The 27,772-nt window shown below is 46.1% G+C and overlaps 1 protein-coding gene across 2 annotated transcripts in view; it reads left to right on the top strand.

The window, feature by feature from the left end:
- ITGA9 (integrin subunit alpha 9) overlaps nt 1–27,772 on the top strand; it is a 387,176-nt gene that overhangs the window by 78,311 nt on the left and 281,093 nt on the right. For both annotated transcript variants that reach the window (XM_054481130.2, XM_054481129.2), the window contains exons 14-15: nt 5,736–5,890; nt 14,853–15,013. In XM_054481130.2, the coding sequence (XP_054337105.1) occupies nt 5,736–5,890; nt 14,853–15,013 (316 nt within the window). The remainder of the gene's footprint in view (nt 1–5,735; nt 5,891–14,852; nt 15,014–27,772) is intronic.

Raw genomic sequence — 27,772 nt, 5'->3', positions numbered from 1 at the left:
TATCAGCGCTTCCTCTGGATAAAACAGCTTTTGTGGCTCCAAATGACTGAGGTTACATTTGTGAAGCTGGTTGCTCTAGTTAGTGCTTTCATGATGTCATCTTTGCTCTCTTCATTATCCTGAGCATCTTACTTTGGTTTGTCAGGATTCTTCTCAAATAAAACACACTCCTCAACTTTTCACAGTTGAAAACAGGCTTTTTTTTTTCTTCTTTTCTTTTTTTTAAGATGGAGTCTTGCTCTGTCACCCGGGCTGGAGTGCAATGGTGTGATCTCAGCTCACCGCAACCTCCGCCTCCTGGGTTCAAGTGATTCTCCTGCCTCAGCCTCCTGAGCAGCTGGGATCACAGGTGCACACCACTACACCTGGCTAATTTTTAAATATTTTTAGTAGAGATGGGGTTTCACCATGTTGATCAGGCTGGTCTTGAACTCCTGACCTCGTGATCCGCCCACCTCAGCCTCCCAAAGTGCTGGGATTACAGGCATGAGCCATCACGCCTAGCCCAACAGGCACTCTTAAAACTGGGGCCATCTGGCTGAAGGTCCATCATATAGACTCTGCTTTCTCATCATTCTTGTATTTTTTAATCTTCTGCTGTGAGCTTCAATCCAAAGGGTATTTTCTTTTTCTCTTCTTCATGGTGAGGGACAGCCTTCTCCAGGAGTTTGCTCACATATGGATGTAAAGTAAAGCGAGGCAGTTACACAATGGGTGGGAGACCCCAGACTCCAGCCTGGGATGGAGGGTTGAATCTGGTGAGTTGGAGCTCAACAGGGACAAATGTAAAGTTCTTTAAGAAGAACTCCAGGGAGAGCACATATCAAGAGAAGAGACCTAGGAGAGGAGCCTGGGGAGCCCTGCCCTGAACAAGAGGCCAAGAGAAGTCCCAAGAAGAGTGGTCGGGCCGTGACAGCTGTAGGGGAGCATGCAAGGATGTTGTGGTTACAATAATCCATTATCTTATTCATTCAGCTAAGGTGCATTGACCTGCTGAGGTGCAGCCATGCATCAGATCCTGGGGATTTGATGGGGAACCTGACCTAGCCTGTGACCTTAGATTATAGCCAGGGAACCATATGCAAGTGAATAATAATGCAACCAATGTTTGGTAAGCTCCTACCGCATGCCTGGCACGGTGTGAGCCCTTCATGTGTGTTCATTCTTTGTTACTGTTTTCTTTCTGTATTAAGGTAGAATTTGCATACAGTAAAATGTACCAGTTTGAGTGTATGACTCCATGAGTTTTGACCACTGCATATGCTGTGTGACTACCACCCCACCACAATAAAGAATACTTCTATCACCCCAGAGAGTTTCCTTGTGCCTCTGTCTAGTCATACCCCTCTCCTGATAGACAACCACTGTTCTGACTTCTATCACCATAGATCCATCTTGCCCATTCTAGAATTTCACATTTGTGGGAATATACAGTATGGACTCTTTTGTTTCTGGCCTCTTTCAATCAGTGTGATGCATTTGAGATTCGTTCATGTTGGCGTGTTGCTTGTTTTTCCCCTTACTGAGTAGCATTCCGTTGACTGAATATCCTTGAGTTTGTTCATCCATCCTCTTGTTGACAGAACACATGACAACTCTTAGTCTTCTTAACAATCCATGACATAAGTGGGGGTGTGACCCGATTTTATGGGTGAGGAGACCAAGGACATGCAGATCTTGTTAATATAAAAGGGAAGGTGATTCCAGATGGTGGTAGGTGCTGTGAGGATTATAAGGCAGGGTTACTTGGTCAGGCAGTGGTGTCAAAGTCAGCAGGAAGGGCCAAGCAGAGTGAGGCCTGAGACTTGTTGGAGGTGGCAGGGGGAGGTCAGGGGTGCCCTTGGCCATGGTGGCTCTAGAGAAGTGATGGGGCAAAAGCCAGATGGCAGTGGGTGGGTGAGAGAAGAAACAAGAAAAGACAGTGACTCTTGACTGCTTCTCCAGAAGCTTGGCTGCAAAGGAGCAAATGGGACCAGCAGGTAGTTCAGGGAGGTGTTTTAAGGACAGGAAGCTCTGGATCAGTGATTAGGCCAAGAACATCTTTGAGCCATTTTCTGGTCTCCCAAGTCCCTTACCCTCTTGGAAGAAATCAGAGGTGGTCACCCTCAGCTTCACCCTCATCTATGTGAACCCTTATGCCCCGACCCTATGCCTACCCCCAAGGGTCCTGGAGAGGTTGAAGAGACAAGAGGGAGGATGGGAGGCTGCTCCAGGGATGAGGGATGGGGGCATGAGGTTGGTGAGAGTGATGGAATCTGGTACACGGGCTGGGGGCGAGGGGCCCTCATCTTCTGAGCCAGGCCCCAAGATAGGAATAAGGTCAGAGCGAGGTTCAGTTCTAGTACATGGGCTGGGGGCGAGGGGCCCTCATCTTCTAAGCCAGGCCCCAAGATAGGAATAAGGTCAGGGCGAGGTTCAGTTTGGGATGTGGATGAGGATGAAGCAGAGGGTGACCACCCTGGTCTATTCCAGGAGGACAAGGGAATCAGGGAGAGCAGGGAAGGCTTCAAAGACAAGCTGGAGCCCCTAAGAGAGGAAGCAAGGTGGGGCAGGCAAAGGGGTTGCTGAGCATGTCTGAGGGGCCAGCAGGCTGGGTGTCTGCAGGGGCAGCCATTGATAAAGTCCCAGGATTCAGCTGAGCAGCAGTGAACTAGAAGGCCTGGAGGCATCAGCTGGCTATGTTAAGTAGGGGCTTGGCTCGGCCTGGCCTAAATGACATTAGATTTTGAGTTACTTTAGGTTTTGGGTGGGACTAGAAAAGCAGGGAGGGCTAGGAGACCACGCATGTGCAAGCACACATAGATCCATATTGCCCATCGTTCCTAACCCTCCTAAGGGCAGGAGGCCAGAGGTGTGTAGGGCAGGAGGCCAGAGGTGTGTGGGTTAGGAATGCTGTGGGCTGCAGCTAAGAGAAAACCTGACTGAGGCTTACAACTATATGACCTCAAATTAGCTCTCTGGAGGTAGGTGGCCCCAGGGCTGGCTTAGTAACCTAACAATGGCACCAGGGATGAAGGCTCTTTATCTGTCCTTGCCTTTCAGAAGGCCAAGGCACCTTGAGCAACATGTCAAAGGGCATCCCAACTGGTTGTATTATTTATCTGGAAGTGAAGTGTCAGGATTTGAACTGTCAGCCCTCAGGGAGAAGTGTTCCAGCTACCAGGTTTGTTTGTTTTTTTTGTTTTTTTTTTTTTGAGACGGAGTCTCTCTGTTGCCAAGGCTGGAGTGCAGTGGTGTGATCTTGGCTCACTGCAAGCTCTGCCTCCCATGTTCACGTCATTCTCCTGCCTCAGCCTCCCGAGTAGCTGGGACTATAGGTGCCCGCCACCACGCCCGGCTAATTTTTGTATTTTTAGTAGAGACAGGGTTTCACCGTGTTAGCCAGGATGGTCTCGATCTCCTGACCTCGTGATCCACCCGCCTCGGCCTCCCAAAGTGCTGGGATTACAGGCGTGAGCTACCGCGCCCGGCCGCTACCAGCTTCCTAAGAAAAAAAAAGCACTGAAAGCGCTTGTGGTGCTTTCCTTGGGTGCTCCTTTGCTTTTATCTCAGAGGCTGGCACATTTGTAGGCAGGACTGTGAGACACAGTCTCCCCTGCCCCCAGGAGTGTGGCTGGCCCGCTCTGCCCTCAGGAAGTTTGCTTCCCTCAGATTAGCTCCGGGGCAGGTCCTGTGTCAGGGTGATAGGCACACCATGCTCTCCCATTGGAGGTCACAGGAAGTGATCAGAGAGGCCTCTGAAAGATTTCTGGGCTTTTCTTCATCCAAAAACAATACTTGGAGTTGAAACAAAAAGGTTGAAGGGAACTGATCTGACAGCTGTGGGAAGGAGATGTACCTGTGAGGGTCCCTGTAGTCCATTTCAAAGGATACTGTTTTTCCAACTTCCACTGAGGTCACTGTGTCTGGGCTGCCCACGTCTGTTTCCTGCTTGCCGCACTGTCTTCTGCAGAGCTCTTTTGTGAGAGGAGGACTCGGCCTCCTCCCTGATGAGGTGGCCCCTGGGGATGATGGGGTGGGCTAGGCTTTTCTTCTGTACCATGACCAGGCACGTCAGGGACCGGGCAGCGTGGAGACCAGCTCTTCATGGTACTTCTGTCCATCTGTGAGGCTTTGGACACTCGTGGTTTTCAGTCTCCTGGGCTGGAGTAAAATTTGTACTTATTTAACAAGGGTGTTTGCACATTTATTATGGGAACGAGACGATGAATTCACCAGATCCCAGCCCTTGTAGGGTGCTGCAGGCTGGTGGGGCAGGTTTGGAAATAGACAATGACCATTCACCTTAGTAAGTGGGGGCCAGAGGTGTGCGTACAGAGCTGGAAGCACAGAGAGGGAGGATGCCTAACTGTCAGGGGTACTAGGGAAGGCTTCCTCAGGGTGGGAACATTTGAGCTGGCTGTTGAAAGGTCGACGGGGTTTTATAGGGTGTCCATTGGCATCTGCACAATCACACTGGCCAGGGGTAAGATATCCACTTTCCGATTTATTTCTAGTATCCTGTAAGGATGAACCCAGAAGAAAATGGAAAGACTAAGGTGTTGGGCCTCTTTCAGGCACTGCTATTGTCTGACTTCCGTTTGTCCTGTGGCCAGATTTGCTCTGAAAGTCCCGCAGTTCCACTGCATCTGTCACCACTACTCTCTGTTGACCCCATCTCCCCGCATGGTGGCAGCAGTGGAGTCCCCTCACCCCATCTGAGCCTCGTGTCTCTTCACTTCCTTTGTTCACCCAGATTTTCCTTAATGCTTTCTTCCCTTGGAGTTGGTGTGGGTCATCATTCCCATCCACCCTATCACCCTGGGCTCTCTTTGAGGCATCATTGCAGGGGCATTATTGTTCTCAAGCCACTAATGCCCCTTAATCTTGTTATGTCACCCCAGTGGTGTGAAGGCTGGGGCTCCTTAGAGATAAAAGGGTCTCTTTGTGAGGCCTGGAGGGGAGAAGGTTGAGCGGTAGCTTAGGTGAATGCTGCCTGAGCAGATGTCTGCAGTGGGAGCAGAATGGTGTGATTTACTCTTAGTTTTTGTGGGATGTCCTTGGGGAGCCCACAGGTGCTGTCCATTCATCAAGCACTGGGTGATGGTCCATGGCAGGGAGGAGAGTATGGCTATTTATTGAGTTTCATTTGGTCATGAGACTGGGCAGGTTGATTTCTTCTGCCCTGAGGCACTTTGCTATTACCAGCTGGGACTCCACTTATTATGTTCTTTTAGGAAAATACCCAATGAATTGGTGGAGGTAAATAATGCAGGAGGTTTGACCAGCTGGATGGGGCTAGAACATTGCAGTTCATGCTCATAATGGCAGCAAATGCTTGAGGGAATCCCTCAGTATGCATCTATTTCTTGAATCATGGCATCTGCTATAGGAAATCCTCTTAAATGTATTCTTATCTTCCTAATAAAATGGAAATTGGTACTTAATTGGTAAAATTTTAAATAATTACCCAGCATCTGGTGGTTCATTTATGGCTTCAACCAGATGTGTTTTATTAACAACAAACTTGCTTTTATTATTGGGAAGCTAACTATTAATTTACTAGGCAATATGCCCCTTCTAAAACCAGAAAAAAATGCTCACAGAGCATACTAGCCCTTCTCTCTTGGGATATTTCATGCTTTAATTAAATGCTGGGTTGAAGACCTAGGATTTATCCTGTTGGTCTAGTTCTTGTTTGGTTCTGAGAGCTGCTCCTTACCACGACTAAGTCATCTTCCTCTCTTGCCCTGCAGAGCAAGGCCTGTCATTACGGTGGATGTGTCCATATTCCTCCCGGGCTCCATCAACATCACGGCGCCTCAGTGTCACGACGGACAGCAGCCTGTGAACTGCCTGAATGTCACCACCTGCTTCAGCTTCCATGGCAAACACGTTCCAGGAGAGATTGGTAATGAGCCACCAAGTCAGGGCTCAGGATACCCATTTAGCTGGAGTGGGCTAGTGGGATATTTCTGATGTTCCCTGTCACTGTTTCTCCCAGCTGGTTTTGCAGGCAGCAGGCACACAGGCTGGACATCCTTTCCCTCTGAGGCTCCTCCCCTTCTCTTTCCTGCTTATCAACATGTTTCTAATTTCACACAACCTCCAGCTCTAGGACAAATAATGTTGGACCCCAAGCATTCTTTTTCCAAATATGAGGGCTAGACTGAAGCCTCATTGGACCACAGCTCCTATGGGACTGATGGAGATATAGTGCCCGGAGCCTGGCCCTTAGGGAACATTCGAGCAGTTAGAAAGCAGAAGTGACAGGACTTTGGAGGCTCCTCATTGAGTTTGTAGCAGCAGCCAGATGTCAGGGGACTTACACCATTTACTATGGAATTGGAGACCAAAGACGGATGGTGGGATTCAGATGCTGGTGTTACAGAGGCTTAGGTTTCTAAAAGAGGGGTGCTGCTTTGGCAGCTCAGAATTGAATAGAGGCAGGCATTGTCCTGACAGCTGGTAACTGTCCCTGCCATTTGTCTGATTGGGGAAAATCAACTTGCTAGCCTAGCTCTAGAGACTGGATTAAACCCCAGAACAAGATAGGGCCAGTGTTGATTAGAATTCAGAGCACGTGGTCACCTGAAGGAAATGAATCTGGAGCTTTATGCATATTACTAGGTGCTTCATTTTTATTTAAAAGGCTGATTTAATAATAGAAAGAAAAACTCCAGGCAAACAAAAACACTAGCAGGGACCTGGACCTACTGACATTCTTAGATATTTTTAATGTCATGAGTGACTCCTTTTGCTACTCACAGTGTAGCCCCTGGCCTAGCATTGTCAGCATCACTGGGAACTTGTTAGAAATGCGGGACTTTGGGCTCCACTTTGGACTTCTGAATCAGAGTCTGCATTTTCACAAGAGCCCCACAAGATTCCTGTGCACATTTAAGTTTGAGAAGCACTGCTCTGGAGCACACATGTGTGCACACACGCCCATTCATGCAGAAATATTTACATGAGCTAGTTCATTCCTCAGCCGCACCTCAAATGTTCTACCTTATTTAATATGTTCATCCTTCTTGGCTGTCTCATTGGCAATTTCTCTTGATCTTCAGGTATGTTGAATAAGCTCAATGATTAAACATATTTATTTTATCATTTTTTAAAAAGAGCTTAGAAATTTCAACATTGAATGAAACCATACTATAAAACTTGGGAACTGGTTAGTGAGAGAGGATTAACAACATTTTCTTGTGTAGCTCAGTGAGAAAGAGCAGCTCACTCAAGATCACACAGATATTGTTGAAGCCAGGAGTTGAATTTGGATCTTATGATACTTAGTTTTGCTTTCTAACGACTATTTCTCACCACCTCCATAATTGTTTAAGATACTACAGTCTTAAGGAAAAAAGCTTTCTGATAGTTCTGGGACTCGTGTGTCCTTCACGTAATTAAGCAGTCTGTCTTCTGTCCAATGCCAGCTCATCACATAGTTGGACTCTGTTAAAAAACATTTTTAAAGAATGAAGATTAATTTTGATACACATAAGAATGAGAACTATTCTAGAACTTTCAAAAAGGGCAAACGATTAATAGTCTGTGTATGTTCATTTGACACATGCTTATTATGTATCCACATGTGCCAGGCACTGGAGATATAGTCCTGCCCTCACGGAGCTTCTAAAGGGAATTACAAGGAGTTTCTACTATTTTGGCCTTGAAGCAGTGTTAGACAACGTTCACTTATTGCTGTTGTGAAAGTGAAGGTAAATTGGTATAGCTGAAGCAGAGAAGAAGAAACCAAGATGCAAGTTAGAGCAAGAGTGATTCAGAGCATGAGACAAGTGGTAGAGCAAACTCTGATTTGAAGGTTCATGAACTGAGCGCAGAGGAGATGTGGGTGCCTCCTCATGCTGTTCCTGACCAGTGGCTCTTTCTGGGGCCCCATCTAGCATGAGCCTTTCACAGACTGCTAAGCACAATTAGAATGAAGGTCTAGGCTTAGCCATAGCCCCAGAAGTGTTGGGGTAAAGTGAAAGAGGCAGGCAGTTGGATGGCATCTTGTACTGTACCTTGCGGGCAATGCGAAGCAACCTGGCTGATATCTGACATTAGGTGGGGCCCATTCAGCACCAGTGCACCCTCCCATTAACTTCCCTTCCCTATCCTCCATCTGCCACATGGGTTCATAGATAAAGTCAAACATCCCTTTACACTCTAAGGGTGTGTTTCCCTGATAATCAGGCTTAAAGGGGATGATAACTGGAGAATTTTGATATCTCAATATAATAAGGCAATGCAGAAAATTATTCATCCCCAGCATGTTTCTGTCACTTTCTCTGGCATTCATATCTCAATCTTTGCAGTAGAAAGAAAAATGCAGAAATCTGCCAAAAAATGTGCTGGCAGTGAAATGGAGAGTTTAGGGAGGGAAAAATGGGCAGGCCTTATGGAAATGTGATAGGAAATGAGGTGGAGATGAAAAGTCAGGTAACTGTGGGGGTCCAGCTCTGGGTGAGGTATCCTAGAATTCAGCAAGGAAGGCAGCCTCTTGGCTCTGCACAGTTGGGAAGGTCAGTCTTCAGATGGAGGAAGGATGGGCACTTCCAGGACACAGATACCCTCCGCTCCCATCCAAGCTCAGCAGAGGGTGCTGGCCAATTCTGTGTCATCTCCAGGCCTCCGCCTCAGGAACCCACAGCTGAGACACTGGGTTACCAGCCTTCCTGCTCTCTGTGCTGGCAGCTGCAGAGGAACCATGTGGATGATGACTTTGTCCATGGAATACCTGGTGAATGAGTGCCAGCCCTGGGCAGGCCTTCTAGGCACCTCTCAATGTCTGCATATCGTGGGCTGAGTTTATTAGCAGGATGGCTGCATTTGGGCAGAGCAATACACAGATACCTGTGGTAGGCTAGGTACGGCTGTCAGAAGTGGTATCTTCTGTGGTATTTATCTGCTGCCATCTTCAGCCACATGACCTGCTCTCTGAGGATGGTTTTGAGAGCCATAAGCAGCTGATGTTAGTCTTGTGCCTTTGGTTTCTTCTTCTCTACCTGGCAGGGTTCAAGCCTATGTGCAGAGAAGGGACACCAACTGCCTCTTTATTTCCTGCTTTAGAAATGAGAGACCACGTGCCTGCTTGGTCATGGGAGTATTCAGGACCAGCTCATTAGCGGGACACAAGCTGCTGTAGCCTCTGTAAATACTGTAGGAAATACAGACTTTCTCTGTAGGAGGTGAATCTGCCTTGGCCTCTGAAACAGGCAGAGTCCAGTCAGGAAAACAGAAACCATACCAGTTGTTTTAACAGAGGAAATTTAGCACTGGGAATGGGTTAAACAGGTCATGGAGGACCTGGGAGTAACTGCAGGAAGCAGCTGCCGCCTCCAGGTCTGCACCAGTGGATCTCAAAGTGTGGTCCCAGACCAGCTGCATCAGCATCACCTGGGATCTCATTAGATATGCAAATTCTGACTAGAAACTCTGAAGGTGGGACCCACATCTGTGTTTTTACAAGCCTCCAGATGGGTTCAATTTGAGAATCACAGTGGTTCAAGGTTATACTTTGGGTTAACCACTTCCTTGGGGTTATCAGAACCTGTGAGCTTGGAGAAGGGGCCCTGTGGAGCTAGGACCTGAACCTCTGAGGAGGGGGCTGGTGCTGCTGATCTCTCTGAGGGAGTGCAATGAGGCTGGCTCTGAGAGAATGGGGGGAAAATTGAAAGGTACAATTAACTGCTGTTGGGACCAGCTGCCGTGAGAAACTGTTGCTGGGATAAGCGGCTAGGAGTAGGAAGCGGGGAGGAAGGAGCGAGTTCCTTTGCCCTCCTCCAGCCTTGCAGGCTCCCTCCGATGCTCCATATTAGCAGAGCCTCACAGCGAGCCTCTGGCAAAACAAGTGAGGTTTGCAGGGTCCCAGCCCCAGTGTCACAGTGCAGGGTAGAAAAGGGTGGGTTGGAGCTGAGGACAACAGCTTCATAAACCAGCACAGCAAGCATCCAGTTACATCTAGTTGCTGAATCCCTGTTGGGTCATTCAATCAAACAATAATAATTAAGGCCCTACAGAGTGGCAGACACCCTGCTTAGCTTGGGCCACGGAGCAGTGAGCAGGACAGGCAAAGTCCTTGCCCTCATGGAGCTGGCATTCTAGTGGGAGGGGGGCAGGCAGACAGGACAAAAACAACCAGCTGCTCTCTTGCTCGCTCTTCTGGATGAGCTCCGGGCCCCTTGTGTGGCATGCACTGTGCTTAGTGCTGGGACACAGACACAGACTTCTCCCTCTGACCGTGGGCTCCTCCAGGAGCAGGTTTACAACACATTTCATAAAGCACTTTAAAATAGGAGTTCTTCCTGTCCCCAATAGTATTATTAATCACTTTATTCTTGGCCTGGGAACAGCCTGTGGCCCCTTGGAGCCTGGCTGGCATAGGTGAAGGTGGTGAATGCTTTGCCCAAGGGGACCCTGCCCCTCACCCATGGGCGGTGCTTGTACCTACTCACTGGCCAGGCTGACACCTAAACTTGCTTGTCAATCTCTGGAGGCTGGGAATCAAGCTGGCAGTTCTGGGCTTTCACCAGAGTGTGAAACGAAAACCAGGAAGGGGCGCTCTCTGAGTGATTGCATTTTGCACTCTAACCCAGTGCTCCTGTGTTTCCATGGTTCTCAGCCTGAAACTCGGGAAGGAGAATTTGTTAGAATTTCACAGCTGAACTCGTGTTCTGATGGAGAGCGGGAATTAATCAAAACTTGCTGGGAGAGACCAGAGCCAGAGTTGATGAGAGACAGCTGGCTCCCTCCTGGCCCAGGCCCGTGCAGGAGGGCCCCTCGGGAAGCAGCCGGGGGCAGGGCAGGGAGGTGGCTGAAAGTATTACTCCGGGCTGATCAGCTTTTCCATCACCATGACATCATTCGACATGGCAGGGACACAAGCTGCCAGAAGGAAAAACCTAAAGATGTGAAATGTGCTGTTGGAGCAGGCCCTAATCAGAACCAGCACCCTCCCAGGGGCAGACGGGGGCTGGCCAGGCTGGCTTACCTCATGGCCGGCTGTGGGCAACTTGGACAGCCTGATGCACCCACCTTCCCAGGGCCCTGACCGTGGAGCCCAGGCAGCTGATCGGCTGCTTCCCAGACATGTCCTCTGCTTCCCTTTCCACCAGACCCTTTACCAGTGGGTGCTGGTAAAACTACCAGTTCCACTCAGGGCTTTGGAATGAGTGGTCAGCATTTCTTCTTGCCTCCTCAGGCAGGATTTCTCATTGTGACTCTTGCTTTCTTCTAGAGGAGAGAGTCTGATATAGAACTAACTTCCTTTGGGGTAATTTAAAATGTCAAAATTTAAATCAAGGAGAAGTACTAAGTAGGCAGTTCTAGAGATGAAATGCTTCCAGAATGATTGTACTTGGTGAATTGGATAATGCGGTATGTCTGTGATTGTATGTTTTAACATTTTAGAGAAATCTGAAAGGTTAATGTGCTGGCATGCACACACCCTGCTGGAGAGGAGCAGCAGTTGCCTTGTCCTCAGCTCAGTTTCTGTGAACTGTGGGTTGTTTCTCTCTCCCTTGAGTTGCAAGAGATCAGTACTTCCGGATCAGTACTTCTGCAGTGAGATGAAACTTTGGAGGAGTAAAGTTGGTGTTTGTAAATTACCTAGCACAGTGCTTGGCACACGTTGCAGGTTGAATTTATTTGCTTTTCCTGACTTACCCTGTGTTAATATGGGTTCTCCCCAAAACAGAGCTTGGGTCAAGGTTCTGAGTGCATGTGGTTGATGCACAAATGGTCCCAAGAAGTACCAGTAAGGAAATGGGACAGTGAGACAGGAAAGGAAGGCAGCTGCAGACCTCAGGCTTCTCCAGAGAAACAGAATGGAGAGAGAAAGAAATGGATTAGTTGGTTGATTTTCAGGAATTGGGTTGTGAGATTATGAGATCTGGGAAGTCTGAATTCTTCAGGGAAGGCCAGTAGGCTGGAGACTCAGGGAAGAGTTGATGTTGCAGCTCAAGTCTGAAAGCAGTCTAAAAGCAGTTTATTTTTTGGGGGAACCTTAGTCTTTTTCTCTTAAAACCTTCAACAGATGAGGCTTGCCCACATTTTGGAGGGTAATCTGCTTTATTCAAAGTCTACTGATTTAAATGTTAATCTAATATAAAAAAAATACCTTCTCAGTGACATCTAGATTGGTGCTTGACCAGATTCTGGGTCCTGTGGCCCAGCCAAGTTGACACATAAAATTAGCCATCAGAGCAGCCAAATAGAGGGTGTCTTACTGAGCAGGTTACTGCTGTGGGCAGCTGGAGCTCAGTCCTGCTGGGGAACCCTGGCAGTCAGTGTAGACCATGCCCCAGAATTACCCCACATCAAGGGGCAAGGGAGCCGGGGCCCTGAATTATGGAGGACTTCTCTGGGGACTTGAGTTCCCTGGCACTCCTGGCTTGCCATGCACATGGACAGAGCCACGAGAGAAAGACCTCAGGAGAAGAGATGCAGGTACTGGCAGTTGCAATTTGGGCCGGACAGCAGAGAAATGGTAAAAGCCAATAGGATATGGGTGGGGGAGCAATACCATCCGTTCCATCTTCCTGTGTTCCTTTCCACCCAGGTTTTCTCTGAGCTCAGCTAGTTCATCTCTGGCAAGATAGTCCAGTCTCATTGTCCTCTCCATTATCTCCCTTCCTGAGGGAAGGCAGCTGTGGTTCTTTCACCTGGGAAGGAGGCTGGTCAGGGGACCCCGAGGAGAGTCTGCTCAGCAGCTGCGTCAGCCACATTGGTTCACCCAACTGTGTGGCCTCTGGCTTGTCTTCAGCAATGTGCATCTGTAGCCATGACTTTGCTTAAGCAAACTTGGAAATTCACTTCATTTAAATGTAACCTTTCTTACTTCAGGGCAGTTGTTCAGGGAAGTTGTGATCAGTAGAAAGTAAATTGGCTAGAGTTTAGTTGTAGATCTCTGCACTTGTTTGGACCTGCTATCCATGCATTCAAAAAAATGGGAGGTTTTGGTCAAGTAATGTATAGCATGCAGCAAGAACAAGTGTGTCGGGAATAGCCTGGCACCAGAGATTAAGGGAGTCCTAGATTCAGCTCTTTGGTGGGTGGCTCTCTGGCCTGGAGCAAGTCTTGTTCTCTTTTGGGGCCTCAGTTCCCTCATCTTAAAAAATGAAGGTTTTTGAGCTTAGTGGTCTCCAGGATTGTCTCAAAGCTTTGCCAGTCTGAATCTATCCCTTTTCTTGCTGTTGTCCCCATTGGAGTTGGTGTGTGACACTTGCACAGGTGCCAGTGTTTTCTGTGTGGGAGCACTTTCCTGTATGCATTATTTTCTTCTTAATAATGGCACCTCCCGAGAGTATCCAGGTCTTAGGTCCCTTCTGGTGACACAGCCTTGCCTTGTAAGTCAGCTGTTTGCTGGTGTTAAACAAGTTGGGGCAGATGGCTCTGCTGACTAGGAATTTGCCAGCTCGGCATGGCAAGGTCCCTGAGATGGCAGAGGCCCAGGGAGGCCATTAGAAGCATCAAAAATATGCCCTGTGGCAGGTGCAGAATGCCCATTCAGGTCACCTTCCTCTCTCCCTGTTCATACCTCCCCTGGTGGCTGATCCCTTTGATGTCATTAAAAGCCGGAGCCTTTCCTAATGCCTGACTTCACTTACTTAAATGCCAGTGGGCTCGGGGCTACTAGTTACTGATGTAAAGCCTCCAGCTTCTAAGAGGCAGGTGTCTGGAGACAGGGTGGGGCTGGGTCATCTGCCTTCTGTTGCTCAGCCATCTTGCCTGGTCATTCCAGGGACAGAGATTCCTGTTCTCTCACTTTAAAAATAACGTATTTCCTTGAATCCCCAAAACAGTTAAAAATAAAAAGGGTTACGGAGGGGATGACCTCTGGCACAGAAAAGCGGTAAAATAGGTGTATTGACACTAAAGTCATATTTCTATAATGTAATACATACCTATCTATTTACTTATTGACTCTGAAATAACAGAGGTAGATCCTTCCAGGTTTATCTAGCATGCATTTGATACTGTGATCATCTTTTTTTTCTTTTTTTCTTTCTTCTTCTTTTTTTTTAATTCAAGACTGTGTTACAAAAGTTCTGCCATCTGGCATTACACATTCAGGTATGGGGGTGAGTTATTCTTTGCAGGAGAGGACCTCAGTACACGCCCTACCATGGTCATAGTTTTGTTGAAAGGATAGGCACTACAAAATGTTTGATCACCACACTCGGCTACCTGGGAATAAAGGCAACTCCAGCCTTCATCTGGGTTCCTGTGCATGTAAACTACCTGAAGGCAGGAGTTTATGCCTGCATTGTTCATTGATATATCCCCTCTACCTTTAGTGGTGCCTGGCCTACAGTCAGTGCTCAGTAAACGATGGCAGGCACATGGTCCAGTCCATGTACTCGTTATAGAGCACGACTCAACTTTGTTGAGATTAGTTAAAATTATCAGACGAGATGGTTCCCTTGTGTTGGGCATAAACCATGTGCTTTATAGAAGTCAGTATTACACAAAGCCTTGATAATTTCAGCAGCTTCTGGTAATGTTCTGTAGGTTTGTCATGATGTTTGCCTTGTCAGGACACTAACCTGTGTTGGGTACACCTCGTTGATGGGCATAGTGCTGGCTCAGTTGATACCTCATGATGGCATGAGGTTTAAATCAGGGAGAGCCGTGAAGTATGACACAGGGAGAGTCATTAGAAAGGCAGAGGACATCATGCTTCTCTCTTGATTCTTTAAGCACCCTGGCTGTGTGCTGAGCATGTCTCGGCTTGGGGCTGCAGTCTCCTGCCATGGAAGGTTAGGTATCGTATGAGATGTGCATGTGATCCCGTGACAAGGAAAAGAGGTGGCTTCATCACAGTGTGTCGGTCCTTGCTGACATTTTGACCTCTCATTTATTGGCAGGCCTGAATTATGTTCTGATGGCTGACGTGGCCAAAAAGGAGAAGGGCCAGCTGCCCAGGGTCTACTTTGTGCTGCTGGGAGAGACCATGGGTCAGGTCACAGAGAAGCTGCAGCTGACTTACATGGAGGAGACGTGTCGTCACTACGTGGCCCATGTGAAGGTCAGTCCTCTCCTCCTTTTTATCCTCAAACTTTGATCTCTGCAGATGTTCATTTGGAGCTGGTGGAAACTGCTTTTATTATGTATTATGTATGCTCTTCCAAAATTTTATTTCACAGGGAGGAGCGTATCCATTTCTTCTTTTCTTTTAAAGTTGGCCTCTGACAGCCCTTTTGTTTATCTTACTGTGTTGATTTCAGCCTTTAAGGGGGGTTGTGATGGTCTAGGAGACTAGTGATGGTCCCTGACTTTGACTTGTTCTTTTGAGAGGTTTCTCATCCTCTCCCCTCTATGAGGCTTAGTAGCCTTTTCAGAGGAGAGCCTTGGAAGCACGTGCTTCTGGGTCTGCAGTGATGCTGGATCACACTGCACCTGATGCCTTTGTCAGTGGTCTACTACAAATTAGCTCATGGTCACAGTTAAGGCATTTTAAAACTGGTTGGACTAGATTTTGCCCCCTTGACTACTTTCTATTTATTTTAGGAATGCATTTTTTGGCAACCTTTCCCCTCGCACTCTAAATCAGCTTGCAAGTGTTTTTCTCCTCTTGAAATTGTTTGTTAAATACACTTTGCTGCTAATTCAGGAGGCCAGGCTTTGATTAGCTACAGAGTGGCCCTTGCAGCAGGTGCTGGCAGGGTGGAAGTCCTGGCAGTGCCTGATGCTGCAGGAATGGCCAGACACTGACCCACGGGCAGGTTCAGAGAGCGGAGGAGGTGGAAGAATGCACTTAATCCAGGCCACATGGTGGGTGGAGTGAGCATGGGTTATGGAGACACATAGATCCAGTGTGTATCCAGCTGGACACATATTGTGACCTCTCCCTGTCTCAGTCTCTGCATCTCTAAAATGGACACAGAAATCCTTACCTTCAAAGGTGGTCATCAGGATTAAACATTACACAATGAATTCACTTAAAGGACCTTGAATGGTGTCTGATAAATAGAAAGCAACCAAATTATTATTATTTGCTTGGGCTGTATATAATTGCCAATATTCTTTTTGACTTACAAAAGTGGAAATTTCATATAGCTCAACCTAATATTATTTATTAGCCACTGGATTTCTGACTGATAGTTTGAAAAGTCTGCAGATTAGAGATGAAGTATCCTCCTGTTAGTGCCAGAGCAGAAGAATAACAGCTGCTTCTAGATGCTTCAGGGCTGTATATAGAGAAATGCCCCACACACCCATGGCACTTGGCCTGGCCCAGAGCCCATGAGTCCATGCCCCTCAGATGCTTTTCAGTGGGGCTGGGCTGTGTCTTCTGCCAGGACTCCTGCAGGGGCCTGCCCAGAGCAGCTGCCTGAGGGCTTGGGATACTGGCCATTTATAAAGCTGCTCCTGTGCCTGTTAAGCCATACAGCCCCGCCCCCTCAGTCTTAGATTACATTGGCTTGTTGGTGCCTTTGGTGGGGTGTGAGGCTGCGCAGTACAGGCTCATATGCAAACACTGTCAGTCCTTTGAATGCCTGCGCTTGGTGTTTTTATACCTGCTGGGGACAGGGCATCTTCTCTCGGGCTTCTTCTTGCTCAGTCTATTCACAAAAGCTTTCCTTTAGGTTTCTTTGCAACTTCTTGCTTTGGCTGAGAAGTTATCCTTTGTTGCTAGTTACCAAGGGTACTGGCTATGAGATGCCACATAGAGCCTGCAGGCCTTTGCAAAGTGCACTCAGGGAGTGGCAATAGTGAAGTGCAGGCCAGAGGCAGGGCTGTTTCTATGGTGGCCCTGAGGGTTACTAGGGAGGATCAGGGCTGTGCAAGGGGTTGGTCCTGCTACTTTCTGATATCTAGGGTTGCCAGACTTAGCAAATAAAACTATAGAACTCCTAATTAAATCTGAATTTCAGATCAACAATGAACAATTTTTTAGTATGAGTGTGTCCCAAATATTGCATGGGATATACTTATACTAAAAACATTTTGTTGTTTATCTGAAATTTAAATTTAACTTGGCATCCTGTTGGCAGGTTCAACTCTGCTGATCTTCTTCTACCCAACAAGTGGCATTTCTTCACCCAAGCAAAACCTGGCTGCCAAGAAGAGAGATTGAGATGACGGTTAGAAGAGTTTGGAGGCTGAGATCAGGGCTCTCGAGTGCAGATCCAGCACAGACCTTGACGTGATTATTTTGGTCATTCTAGGGAGAGCAAAAGAGCAGGCCTGCTTTGGTGAATTGGGACCTAGAGTCATTTGGATATAGTGGTTGCTTGGCCATTTTCTCATGCAAGGAGGTGGGAGCAGAGAAATACACCAGATAGACACATATCTCTGATACCTTTATGGTTCAAGAGGCAACATTGTTGCCAAGGAACACTCAAGGTGGCTGATACTTTATAGCCATACTTTATAGCCATGAGAATGTTTATTTCTGCCAGTTACTGTCTGGGCTGTAGCAGAGGACTGGGCAAATGGCAGAGTGCACCTGTAGGATGAGTGCTAATGGCCTAGCTAGCTGTCCACAGAGGAGGCAGCAGGCACCGCTCCTGGCTTACTGGCTGTGGGAACACAGCTATGGAAGCTGAGGCAGGAAGCAAGGATGAGGGGAAGGGGAATGGCAGCCAGGCCGCCTCCTAGAGCAGGAGCTGGGGCCTGGGGGGTGTTGGTCAGGGGTCAAGAGCAGGATGCAGTCTCTACTGCAAGTGGAGCTTTCTCAGTGGAGCTGGCTCTCGGCTTTATGGACAAATCAAAGAAGATAAATAAAAGCATTCTGGCTTATCACATACCATATGGCTAGCAGACAGTGGGGCCGGCATGAGGGGCTGGGCCTGCTTTGTTTAGGCTATCTTTAGGTATTTTTTTCTTTAAGCCTATTCCAATCTTTTTTTTTCTCCCTCTCCTTTTTCCTGGAAGTTTTCTTTCCATATATGGTGATAAGTGACTTTATCATGGAAGACCACATGGGCTAACACCTGTTTTCCAGGCTAACTGTCTAGTACCAGACTTTGTTCCATTCACTATCTTGGGGGGCACCTCTGGAGGGTATAGGATTTTGTGATAAGGCACATTCTCCTGGGGGGGGGGCAGGTACTTTTTCAGGGTCTCACTGTGGTCAGCAGAGCTGAGGAAGCTCCAGCCACTTCCTTGGCTTCTCTGCCTCAGAGTTCCCACACCCCAGCTTATCTTCCCTCTTCCCTCAGCCCAGTTTTGGGGATGGGGCCCCTCCCACTAGTCAGTCAGGCTGGAGGTCTCTGGTGGATCTCACAATCGCAGGTGAAAGCCCAACACCTCCCCTGAGCATCAGGCTCTCCATGCCCTGCTTGACCTTACCTTTCTAGACCCATCTTCTGCCACCACATCCCCTGGGCCCCAGCTGTTGTCATGACCTGCCCCTTTCCTCCTGGAACCTGCTCCTTACACTTCTTTGCTTTGGTTCTTATGCTCACAGAAGTCAGAGGCCTGGTTTGTGTCGTATTCATGTAGAACCATCCACTACCTGCATGATTTTTACATTTTTTTGGTCTTAAACTCATACTTCCTGTGGTATTTTCTTTCATATTTTTCTCTTTAAATCAGCCAACTTTTGGTCTTAAATAAAATAATTTAAAACAGAAACTTTGTACCTTTCTATAAGCAGAAAATCATCTAACATGTCCCCAAAACAGAAAGTAACTGTAAAAATAAATATATTGAAGTCACAACAGTGTCCTAGAATTCTAGCTGGATTTCATTGTTTGTCAAAGTTGCTGATAAAGCGCCCATTCCAGTCATGTGTTAGAAAGGGAAATGATCAAGTTCTAGGGAAGGCTTAAAGACATACTGGCACTGCACTGGAACTTTCTTCCTGATGCAACCAGGACTGCAGGGGAATTGACCGGGAACGACTTTTCAAATATGAGAGTTGTTTTACAGAGTCATGCCTATGTGCCATGGAAATCCACCTTGTGGGCCCAGTCTGGGAAGCCCTGGCCATGCTCCGCTTTGATCAGATGTGCCTTGCCCCATCCTGCCTGCTGAAGGCTTGCTGTTGTTCAAGGCTCAGTCCACAGGTTTTGAACATCCTCAGTGGCAGCCACTGTCCTAGGCCCTGGGGATGCCACTGTCATCTTCCTGACTTCTTGGAGCTTGTTCCATGCTGCCTGACTCCTGCTTTGGGGATACTTGTCAGGTGGAACCTTGTTGGAGTTGACTAATTGGAGTGTGGGGTCACAAAGGCTTCTGATACGGAGTGGGGCCTGCTTGCCTCTGTCTGGACTGACTGCTGGGAAGTGATGGCTTGAGATGATGGAGAAGAGAATTTGGGATGCATGGCCTGTGCTAAAGAATAAATGCGGGTGTCCTGTTGTTACTCCATCTTTTTCTGGTTTATGTGTTCTTACCTGGATGACAGCTGTGCTCATCCTTTAATCCTGTACAATACCTTGAGAGCACAGGCCTTTTGTGAGATCAAATGCCTGTGCATGACAGGCAAATAAGCAGGCTCTTCAGGACCAGGGAAACGATGGCAACAGTTCTGAGTCTGATGCAGGGATGGCAGAGAAGCCCAGGCAGAGTGCAGGGGCAGTGATGTCATTCCCTACTGTGAGGATCAGTGACACCCTCTAGAGGCATTCAGGAAACTTTTTTTGAACAAAACCATGTGTCAGACACTGTCAAGAAGGCCAATAATGGGATTATTGTTAAAAACAAAACAATTCTACACTAGACGAGGGAATATGCACATCAGCTTTTCTGAGAAGCTGCAGATGTTCATAAGATTGTTCTTTTATGTTCCTGAAGGGTTTTTCAAGGAACTTTGAAACCTAAGTGGCTGCAGCTCCTTCCTTGCTTTTGTGGGCAGATGCTCATCCTGGCCTGGCGAAGGGTGGGACATCACCCTGGCCACCAGGTCTCCTGAGAGATCACACCCTGGGATCTGCCCAGGTGTTTTGGCCTCTTCCCATTTTCATATCCAACAAAATGCCTTGGGACCGTGGCTTCAATCACATTACATGCTGTGAGTTTAGTGTTGGATGCTGGTTTTCAGAGGTGATCAAAGCTTTTTTTTTTTCTTGTTTAAGAAACGGATAATTAAGAAAGGGAGATTAAGTTGGAGTTAATAAGAACTCTGAGAAAGAGGAGAAAGAAAAACAGCAAAAGTTTCTTCTTTATCTGGAAAATAACATGCTAAATCTCCGGGTCATCTTGAGAAGTCAAAGAAATAGCTAAGAAAAAAAAATGTTGCAGGGTTTGGCAAAAGAGGACGCCAACCTTAGATATGAGGTCTTCTGAAAACTTTTAAAATTTGTTTATTTTTTGAATCAGTAGTGTGTATAGTTAAAATTTTTAAATGGTTATAAAAGTGGTCAAAGAAAGGATGTCTTTCAGCTATCCCATTTTTCTCCCAAAGGCACCACAGTTCCATTTTCTTACGTGTCTTTCAAAAGCTTGTCAATAAATATAGAAATCTGTGTGTGTACCTCCTTTTATTTTATGCAAATAGTAGTATACTGTGTGCACACTGTGGTAAACTTACTTTTTCTTTTAAAATATCCAACAGCAGAATGGAGGAACAGATTTTGGCAAATCTGCACAAAATCCAGCTGTACCAGATGAAATACAACTCAGCAATAACAATATTGTGTTATTATGATACACACAATAACATGAATGACTTTTGAAAGCATTAAACTGAGTGAGTGAAGCTAGACACAAAAGGCTACCTACTGGATGATTCCATTTATATGACATTCTGGAAAAGGCCAACTAAAGAGAAAGCAGATTGGTGGTTTTCAGCGGCCAGGGATTGGGGGAAGGGCTGATGATGATTGACTTCAAAGAGGGATGAGACAACTTTCTGGGGTGATGAACATATTCTAAGATCATGATTGTAGTGGTTGTATGGCTGCATTTATTAAAACTCTTCAGAGTGCACACCTAAAATTAGTGAATGTTATATATGTAAATTATATCTCAATCAAATCTTTTATTTTGTTAAAAAAAAGTTTCATGGAGATTGTTCCATATTGGTGCATATAGAGCTTCCCTGTTCTTTTTCAATAGTTCTTTTTCACGATTCCTTGATTTATTTAACCTGTCCAGGTGGTCTTCTATATGTCAGTTCCAGACTAACCTGATCTGATGCTTGTAGACTAGTCATCTTAGTTTGCTTCTCCAGAAGAGGCTCCTCTTCTCTCCCCTAGATCCATAGTATCCTGGCTGAGGACCCCTGAGAGGGCAGCATGGAGGGGCCCTGGTGCTCTCTAAGGTGGCCTTGGACATATGTCCTACAGAGGACAAGCCTCTCAGCTATAGGGTGCCCAAGGAAAATGGGAGATTTTTCTTGATTCCTGCAGTTGGCTTTGTGCCTTTGGCAGGCTCTCCTGGTCTGTAGGTAGCATAGATGGCCTGAATGTTTGGCAAGGGGTGCTGGAAACTAGGGCAAGAAAAGAGGGGAAGGCTGGGATGCATAGAACTGATGTGTGGGAAACCACCTTCATCATCCAGCTCAGGTGTGAAGCTGCTGCTCATGTGATACGCTCTGCTCACACAGATGGCACTAAGGAACTGGGAAGCTGGGCTTTGGAGACCACGCTGGAAGTCAGCTCACTGAGTGTGGGTTGCCTTGACCACGTCCTCTGGGAGGCCATGTTGTGCATAGCTGGAGAGCAAACTGGGGATGAATCAAGAAGGGAAAGGGTGTGGTGAATGTTCAGCATGGGAGCTGATATCTCCCATGAGCACTGTTTGGCCATTGATTTCTTTCTTGGGTGCAATGAAGGGCTCTTAGTCTTCTGCATTTGGACACTTGCCACAGAGGACACTGTGATAAGCAAAGGAAGGCACAAAAATTCTAATCCAAAGGCTTTGCCCACCTTAAGTCCTTTTTTGAAATGGAGCAGATTTAAATATGTAAGTATGGTCACAGCATTGACACTTCAGTGGTTTTTATCATAAGCTTATTTGTACTGTATGTGAGATGCAGTTTGTAGCAATTGCTATGGGTAAAATTTTTATTTTAAGAGGTGACTTTCTATTTACAGTTATTCATTTACACTGGGTTCATCTATTAATATATACGGTTGATGCCCTTTTAACCTGGTGTTCTTTGAAGTCACACATGATAATGTGTTCTGTTTTATTGGTTTTGTCTTTATATTTGAGATGTGATTATAAAGATCCCTTCTGCCTCAAACCTTGAACTTAGATATTCATTATAAGCATGATTCCCTTCAAAGTAATCACCTTCTAGTCATTCCTGTTTTGAAATTTCTTCCATGGTTTATTTATTCACTGTTATCATGGTCCATTTTTACTCTAGGAGTTAATTCGAATTTTGGAAGCAGCAAGATTCCTCTGCAATCCTCTCTAGTAGATAATAGTGTGTTTGAGGAAAAGTGAGGTATAATAATACAGGAATTAGTATTAAAGAATGTAGTAATTAAACTCCTTTTGAAAGTGATTTTAAAAGAATTCCCATAATATTCAGGTAATAGCAATGAAAGCAGCTAACACTAATTGAGCATTTAGTATGTGCTGGTTACTGTGAGTCACTACATGTGAGATAGTTACTGTTTTTATCCTTGTCTTACTGTTTCAAAGACAAGGCATAGAAGAGTGAAGGAACTTGCTCACGACCTTATAGTTGACAAGTAGCAGAGGTAGGATTTAAACCCGCAAGTCTGGCTCCTAAGACTTGGGTTTAAACCACTGCGTTGTAACACCACTCATAAATATAAGCTAGAACTATTAGTAACTAGAACTTATTATATGCCAGATACTCTTCTACAGGCTTTACATGAAGAAAGAGAGGTTAAGTAACCTGATTCAGGCCATAAACTAGTGAGAGACTTCACTGCCTCTTCCTAATAGAGTCCTGGGACCTTCTCTGTGTTAAGCATATGGCTCCCACAGGTGACAGCTTTTGGGGGTTTATGTTCTAGAGCAGTGATGTGCTGCTAATGCTTAACAACTAGCTCTTGGAAAGAGGGGGCATGACTTTTCTAGCATTTTGCACATTTCCCTGGTGTAAATATTCTCATCATGTCTGATTTCAAGCTACCAATGAGACATCACTGAATGTGGAGTTAGGAAGAGATGCACAATAGCACACAGTTGTTTAGTATTTCCAATAGCTCTAAATATCTTTAAGAGCATAGATGATAGTAAAGTATGGTAAAATAATTAGGAAGTTATGAGTGTTCAGTATTTATTACCTTTATCTTAATATAATTTACTTATTTTTAAGTTTATTCAATTTAACTTTTAATAATGGCTGTGTTTAACAACCCTGGCTCGTAAACTTTCTGAAAATTTAACAGTTGGCTTTTGGAAACCCACTGCAGCAAGCTCCAGCACACAACTGAATATGTTGAGGGTTTTTTTGTTGTTATTGTTGTTTTTAATTTTAGATTCTCAAGGTACAGGTGCTTGTTTGTTTCATGGGTATATCGCATACTGGTGAGTATTGGGCTTCTAGCATGTTTGTTAGTAAGTTGGTCATATCACTCAAGTCATGCCTGATACACAGATGTTTGATTATCAGTCTTTTTTCTTTCTTGTTTCCTGTGGCTTTTTAAGTTGATGAATAATAGGAAAGTAAATTTGTGGGGTCAGTTAAACCACCAGACGACAGCTTTTATGTTTGTACATTGGTTCAGAGGTACTCTGTATTTTGACTGGATTTATTGGATAGTGTAATTGTTTCCATTTAAAACAATGGAAAAGATTTCATTTAAATTTATTGAGATCTTATTCTTCACCCTCATTCCATGCACATTTGGGATTCTGTTCGGCAGCCCCTCTGCACTCTGAAGACGCACGGCAGCCTCTCCGTACTCTGAAGACGCACGAATTGCTGACTGTTGGGCTTGCTTGGAGGGGACTGGGGGTTATTACCTCCCATAGGACTGTTTAAGCTCTGGAAGTTTTCTTACCTCCTGCAACTGAATTTAGTCCTAATTAGTACAGAGTGAACTAGCTGTGAACAACCTTTGGTTTTCTTGCTTTGTGCCTTGATCATATGAGACCTAAGGGCTGGTCCTGCCCTTTTCTTATCCATTGCTTTAATCAGAAATAACATATCAAGGTGGCCCAAATTGTGTCACTATTCTTTCCTTTGTCTTCTCCACCCATTCCCAAGGCATCCGTTCCTAAGGTCACTTGGAGAATTCTCTGTTCCAATAAGTGGGATCCACATGGCTCAAGGAGCAACAGGCCTTGGAATCACTCTGAGTAGTAGCTGGTCCCTCAGTCTATCCCAAAGAGCTGCCTCGCCAGACCTCCCCACCTCCCAGCCATACAGACTCCAGATTTGGAAGAAGCCCTTGCCATCTCTATCCTCCAACATAGAGCTTTGGTGTCCGAGACACATCCAGCTCCAAGTGACAGGCCCAAGAGGGCCTCTGAATGAAGACGGATGAGCCGTGTGGACACAGCCACACTATGTTCTCGTGAAGGCATAAGACCATGGGCCAACTCTCTGGGCATCCAGGGCTGGCTGCAGAGGCTGGAGTGAGTGGCTTTCAAGGCAAGACTGATAATGAAAGTCATGTGTTTGGGTGGGAATCACAAGCAGGGGAAGTGGGGGAGCCAGCTTCCCTTCGTGCTGTGCGTCACAATAAGATAGGACACAGATGCAAAAGCAGATTGCTACAGCTGGATCTGGGTAAAGGTGGCAGTGACGCGTTGGTGCAGAGAATTCCTGTTTTGAGGAAAGATTCGGAGCCAGCTAAGGTTTTCTGAGGGTCCGTCATGTCTCAGACTGTCACACTTATTCCTCTGTCATGTGTGCTTAAGTCCGTTTTAGATGACCCCTTGTAAAGAAAGGAAGCCTGGCCCCTGAAGCCTCATTGCATGGGATAAGGGTACTAACATATTCTGTGGTTGTACCAGCAAATTATTATTTATTTCTTATTTTATAAAAGTATAGATTTTATTCATGCCTATATTGTTAGAGAAAATCAGTATTTTTAGTCAACGTATTAGTATTAATATTATGGCCTCTTTTCTTCTCATTTTGGAAGGGGAATATTTTTAGACTCTTTAATGAGAGTCATTTTCTCAGTAAATATTTGATTGGCCTGAAGTTAAGTGGGTAGGCGTAAAAAATTATGGAAGTATTGGACTTGAGCAAACTTTTGACAAATAACGCTCTCTTTCTCTCTTGGGCATATGCGTGTGTGCATGCATGTACTCCAGCTCTCTGTGTATGTTACACACACACACGTTTTTCACGTAAAACATTTTTATTTTGGGCCAGGTGTGGTGGCTCATGCCTGTAATCCCAGCACTTTGGGATGCTGAGGCAGGCAGACCATCTGAGGTCGGGAGTTCAAGACCAGCCTGGCCAACATGGTGAAACCCCGTTTCTACTAAAATTACAAAAATTAGCTGGGCATGGTGGTGGGTGCCTGTAATCCCAGCTACTCTGGAGGCTGAGACAGGAGAATTGTTTGAACCTGGTAGGCGGAGGTTGCAGTGAGCCAAGATTGTGCCACTGCACTCCAGCCTAGGAGACCGAGCAAGACTCCATCTCAAAAAAAAAAAATCTTTATTTTGAAATAATAGCAGTCTTACAAAAAAGTCATTAGGATAGCACAAAGAAATACTGTAAATTCTTCACCCAGATTCCCTAAATGTCATTTGCTTTGTAATTTTCTATCTATTCATACTTCTTACCTGTTGGAGAGTAAGTCGGAGACGTGATTCCCCCTTATCCCTAACATCAGGGGTATTTCCTCAGAACAAGGACATTCTTTTATGTAACCATAGCACAATTATTGAAATAAGGAAATTAAGTGATACATTACTGTTAGCTTATCTGCAGAACTCACTCAAATATCACCAGTTATCTTCATGTCCTTGGTAGCAAAAGAAAATCCCGCACTGTTGCATTTGGCTGTCACGTCTCTTTAGTCTGGAAAGGTCACTCAGCCTTGCTCCTTCATGTCCTTGACATTTTTGAAGAGTACAGGTCAGTTACTTTATAGAAGGCCTCCCTGAGTTTGTCTGTTTCATCATGATTAGATTCAGGATGTATATTTTCTGCAGGAATACCACAGAATATTTGTGTACTATATATTTAAAAACATATACATCCAGCATCACTGAAGGTATGTATTTTTAACTCCTCCTTTAAAGTGGTTTTCCAAAGTTAGTTGCCATCCCCAAAAGGGAGCTTTTAGACATTGAGAGAGGTGATTATGAAAGTACGATAGCTTGCTCGCCACCTCTCTCCTCTGCTCCTGGGAGCACAGTTGAGTTTCAACTCTGGGGAAGGTGATCATTTGGGTCATTAGTAGGGCTTTGAGTACCATAGTGTCTGCAGGGAGTTCCCAGTTCTTACTGCAGTCTGAGAATAAAACATAGTATCTTTGGTCTTCACAGAGGTATCGGACAGGAATTCCACTCAGCTTCCAGGAATCGAGACCCCATGACAGGGGCTTAAGCACATCAAGATAATTTCTCTCTCTTCTAGAGGAAGAGAAGTTGCTGATGTTGGTTCTGTGACTCAAGGATGCAGTTCTCTGACTTTTCACTTATTCAGGAAATGTGCATTGCATACCTCCTACGCCGTAGGCTGGGGAGCCCTCAGCTCTGCTGTGAAGAGACAAGGATCCTTATCCCCCTGGGAGTTTATATCCCAGTAGGGGGAGACAGACAATAGATATAATAAAGAAGAAAATTAAGGTGCATTAGAAGACGATGAGGCTATGGAAAAAAAGAAAGAAAATAGAGCCCATTGAAGCGGGTTTGGGACTGCAGGCATGGGGTTACGGGGGTCAGGGTGACCTCACTGACGAGGTGTGATTTGAGCAAAGCCTGGAAGGAGGCTGGGGAGTTAGCACAGCAGGTTCCTGGAGGAGGTGCTCAGACCAGTGTCTGAGTGTCTGGTGTGTCTGAGGAGGAGCAGGGAGGCCAGTGTGGGCGAAGAGGTCAGAGTGGCAGTGATGGTTGTGAGTGGGTCATCTTGGGCTTCCTAGGCCTTGGGAAGGATTCGCCTTTACTCAGAGTGAGATGGGAGCGTGCAAGGGATCTGGGCAGGGCGGTGACCTGGCCTGCCTTCCATTTTTACAGGCCCCTGCTGGCGGCTCTGTTGGGAAGGCCTGTAGGAGGCAGGGGAGCAGCAGGAACAGGGTTAGAAGACTGAGAGTTACCCAGGGAAGACGGTGGCTCCACTGGGGCCATAGTGGTGACATTGTGAGAAGTGGTCAAATTCTGCATACATTTTGAAGGGGGCTCCTACAGCATTTCCTGAGGGTTTGATTGTCAGTTGTGAGGGAATAAGATATCAAGGGTCACTCCAAAGTTTTCAGCCTGAGTACCTAAAAGGATGGAGTTGTCACTGGTGGTGTTTTCAACTGAAGGTGCAGGTGAGCAGGTTGAAAGGGGGAAGATCTGGAGTTTGTTTTTAGACACACTGGTAGATGTTTAAGTGTGTATGCGTATGTATGAGTCTTCAGTTTGAGTAGTAGTCTGAGTAAGAAGTATCAATTTGGGAGTTGCCAGCAGACAGACGGTATTTAATGCCAGGAGATTTGATGAGATCACCCAGGGTGTGAGGGGAGATAGAGAAGAGAGGGGGACCAAGGGCTGAGCTGTGGACACTCCAACACTAAGAGCATCTTTTCCTCCTACCCCTAAAATGGCTGTGGGGCTCCAGCCATTGTATGTGTTTTTCATGCAGGAAGAAGTGGGACATGCAAAGGGGCTCTTTGTAATCTGGTCTGAGGCCCCTGTAAAGAGCCTCCAGTGACTTCTGCTTATAACGCATTGACCATCCATATTTTAAAAGAGGTTGGAAGATGTCTAAGTACCAGCTAGACATCTTATAAATCCT

The sequence above is a fragment of the Pongo pygmaeus genome, chromosome 2 (genome assembly GCF_028885625.2).
Source record: "Pongo pygmaeus isolate AG05252 chromosome 2, NHGRI_mPonPyg2-v2.0_pri, whole genome shotgun sequence".
Classification (NCBI taxonomy): Eukaryota; Metazoa; Chordata; class Mammalia; order Primates; family Hominidae; genus Pongo; species Pongo pygmaeus.
Note: the sequence above shows the minus strand (reverse complement) of the source record. Positions and strands in the feature narration are given on the sequence as shown.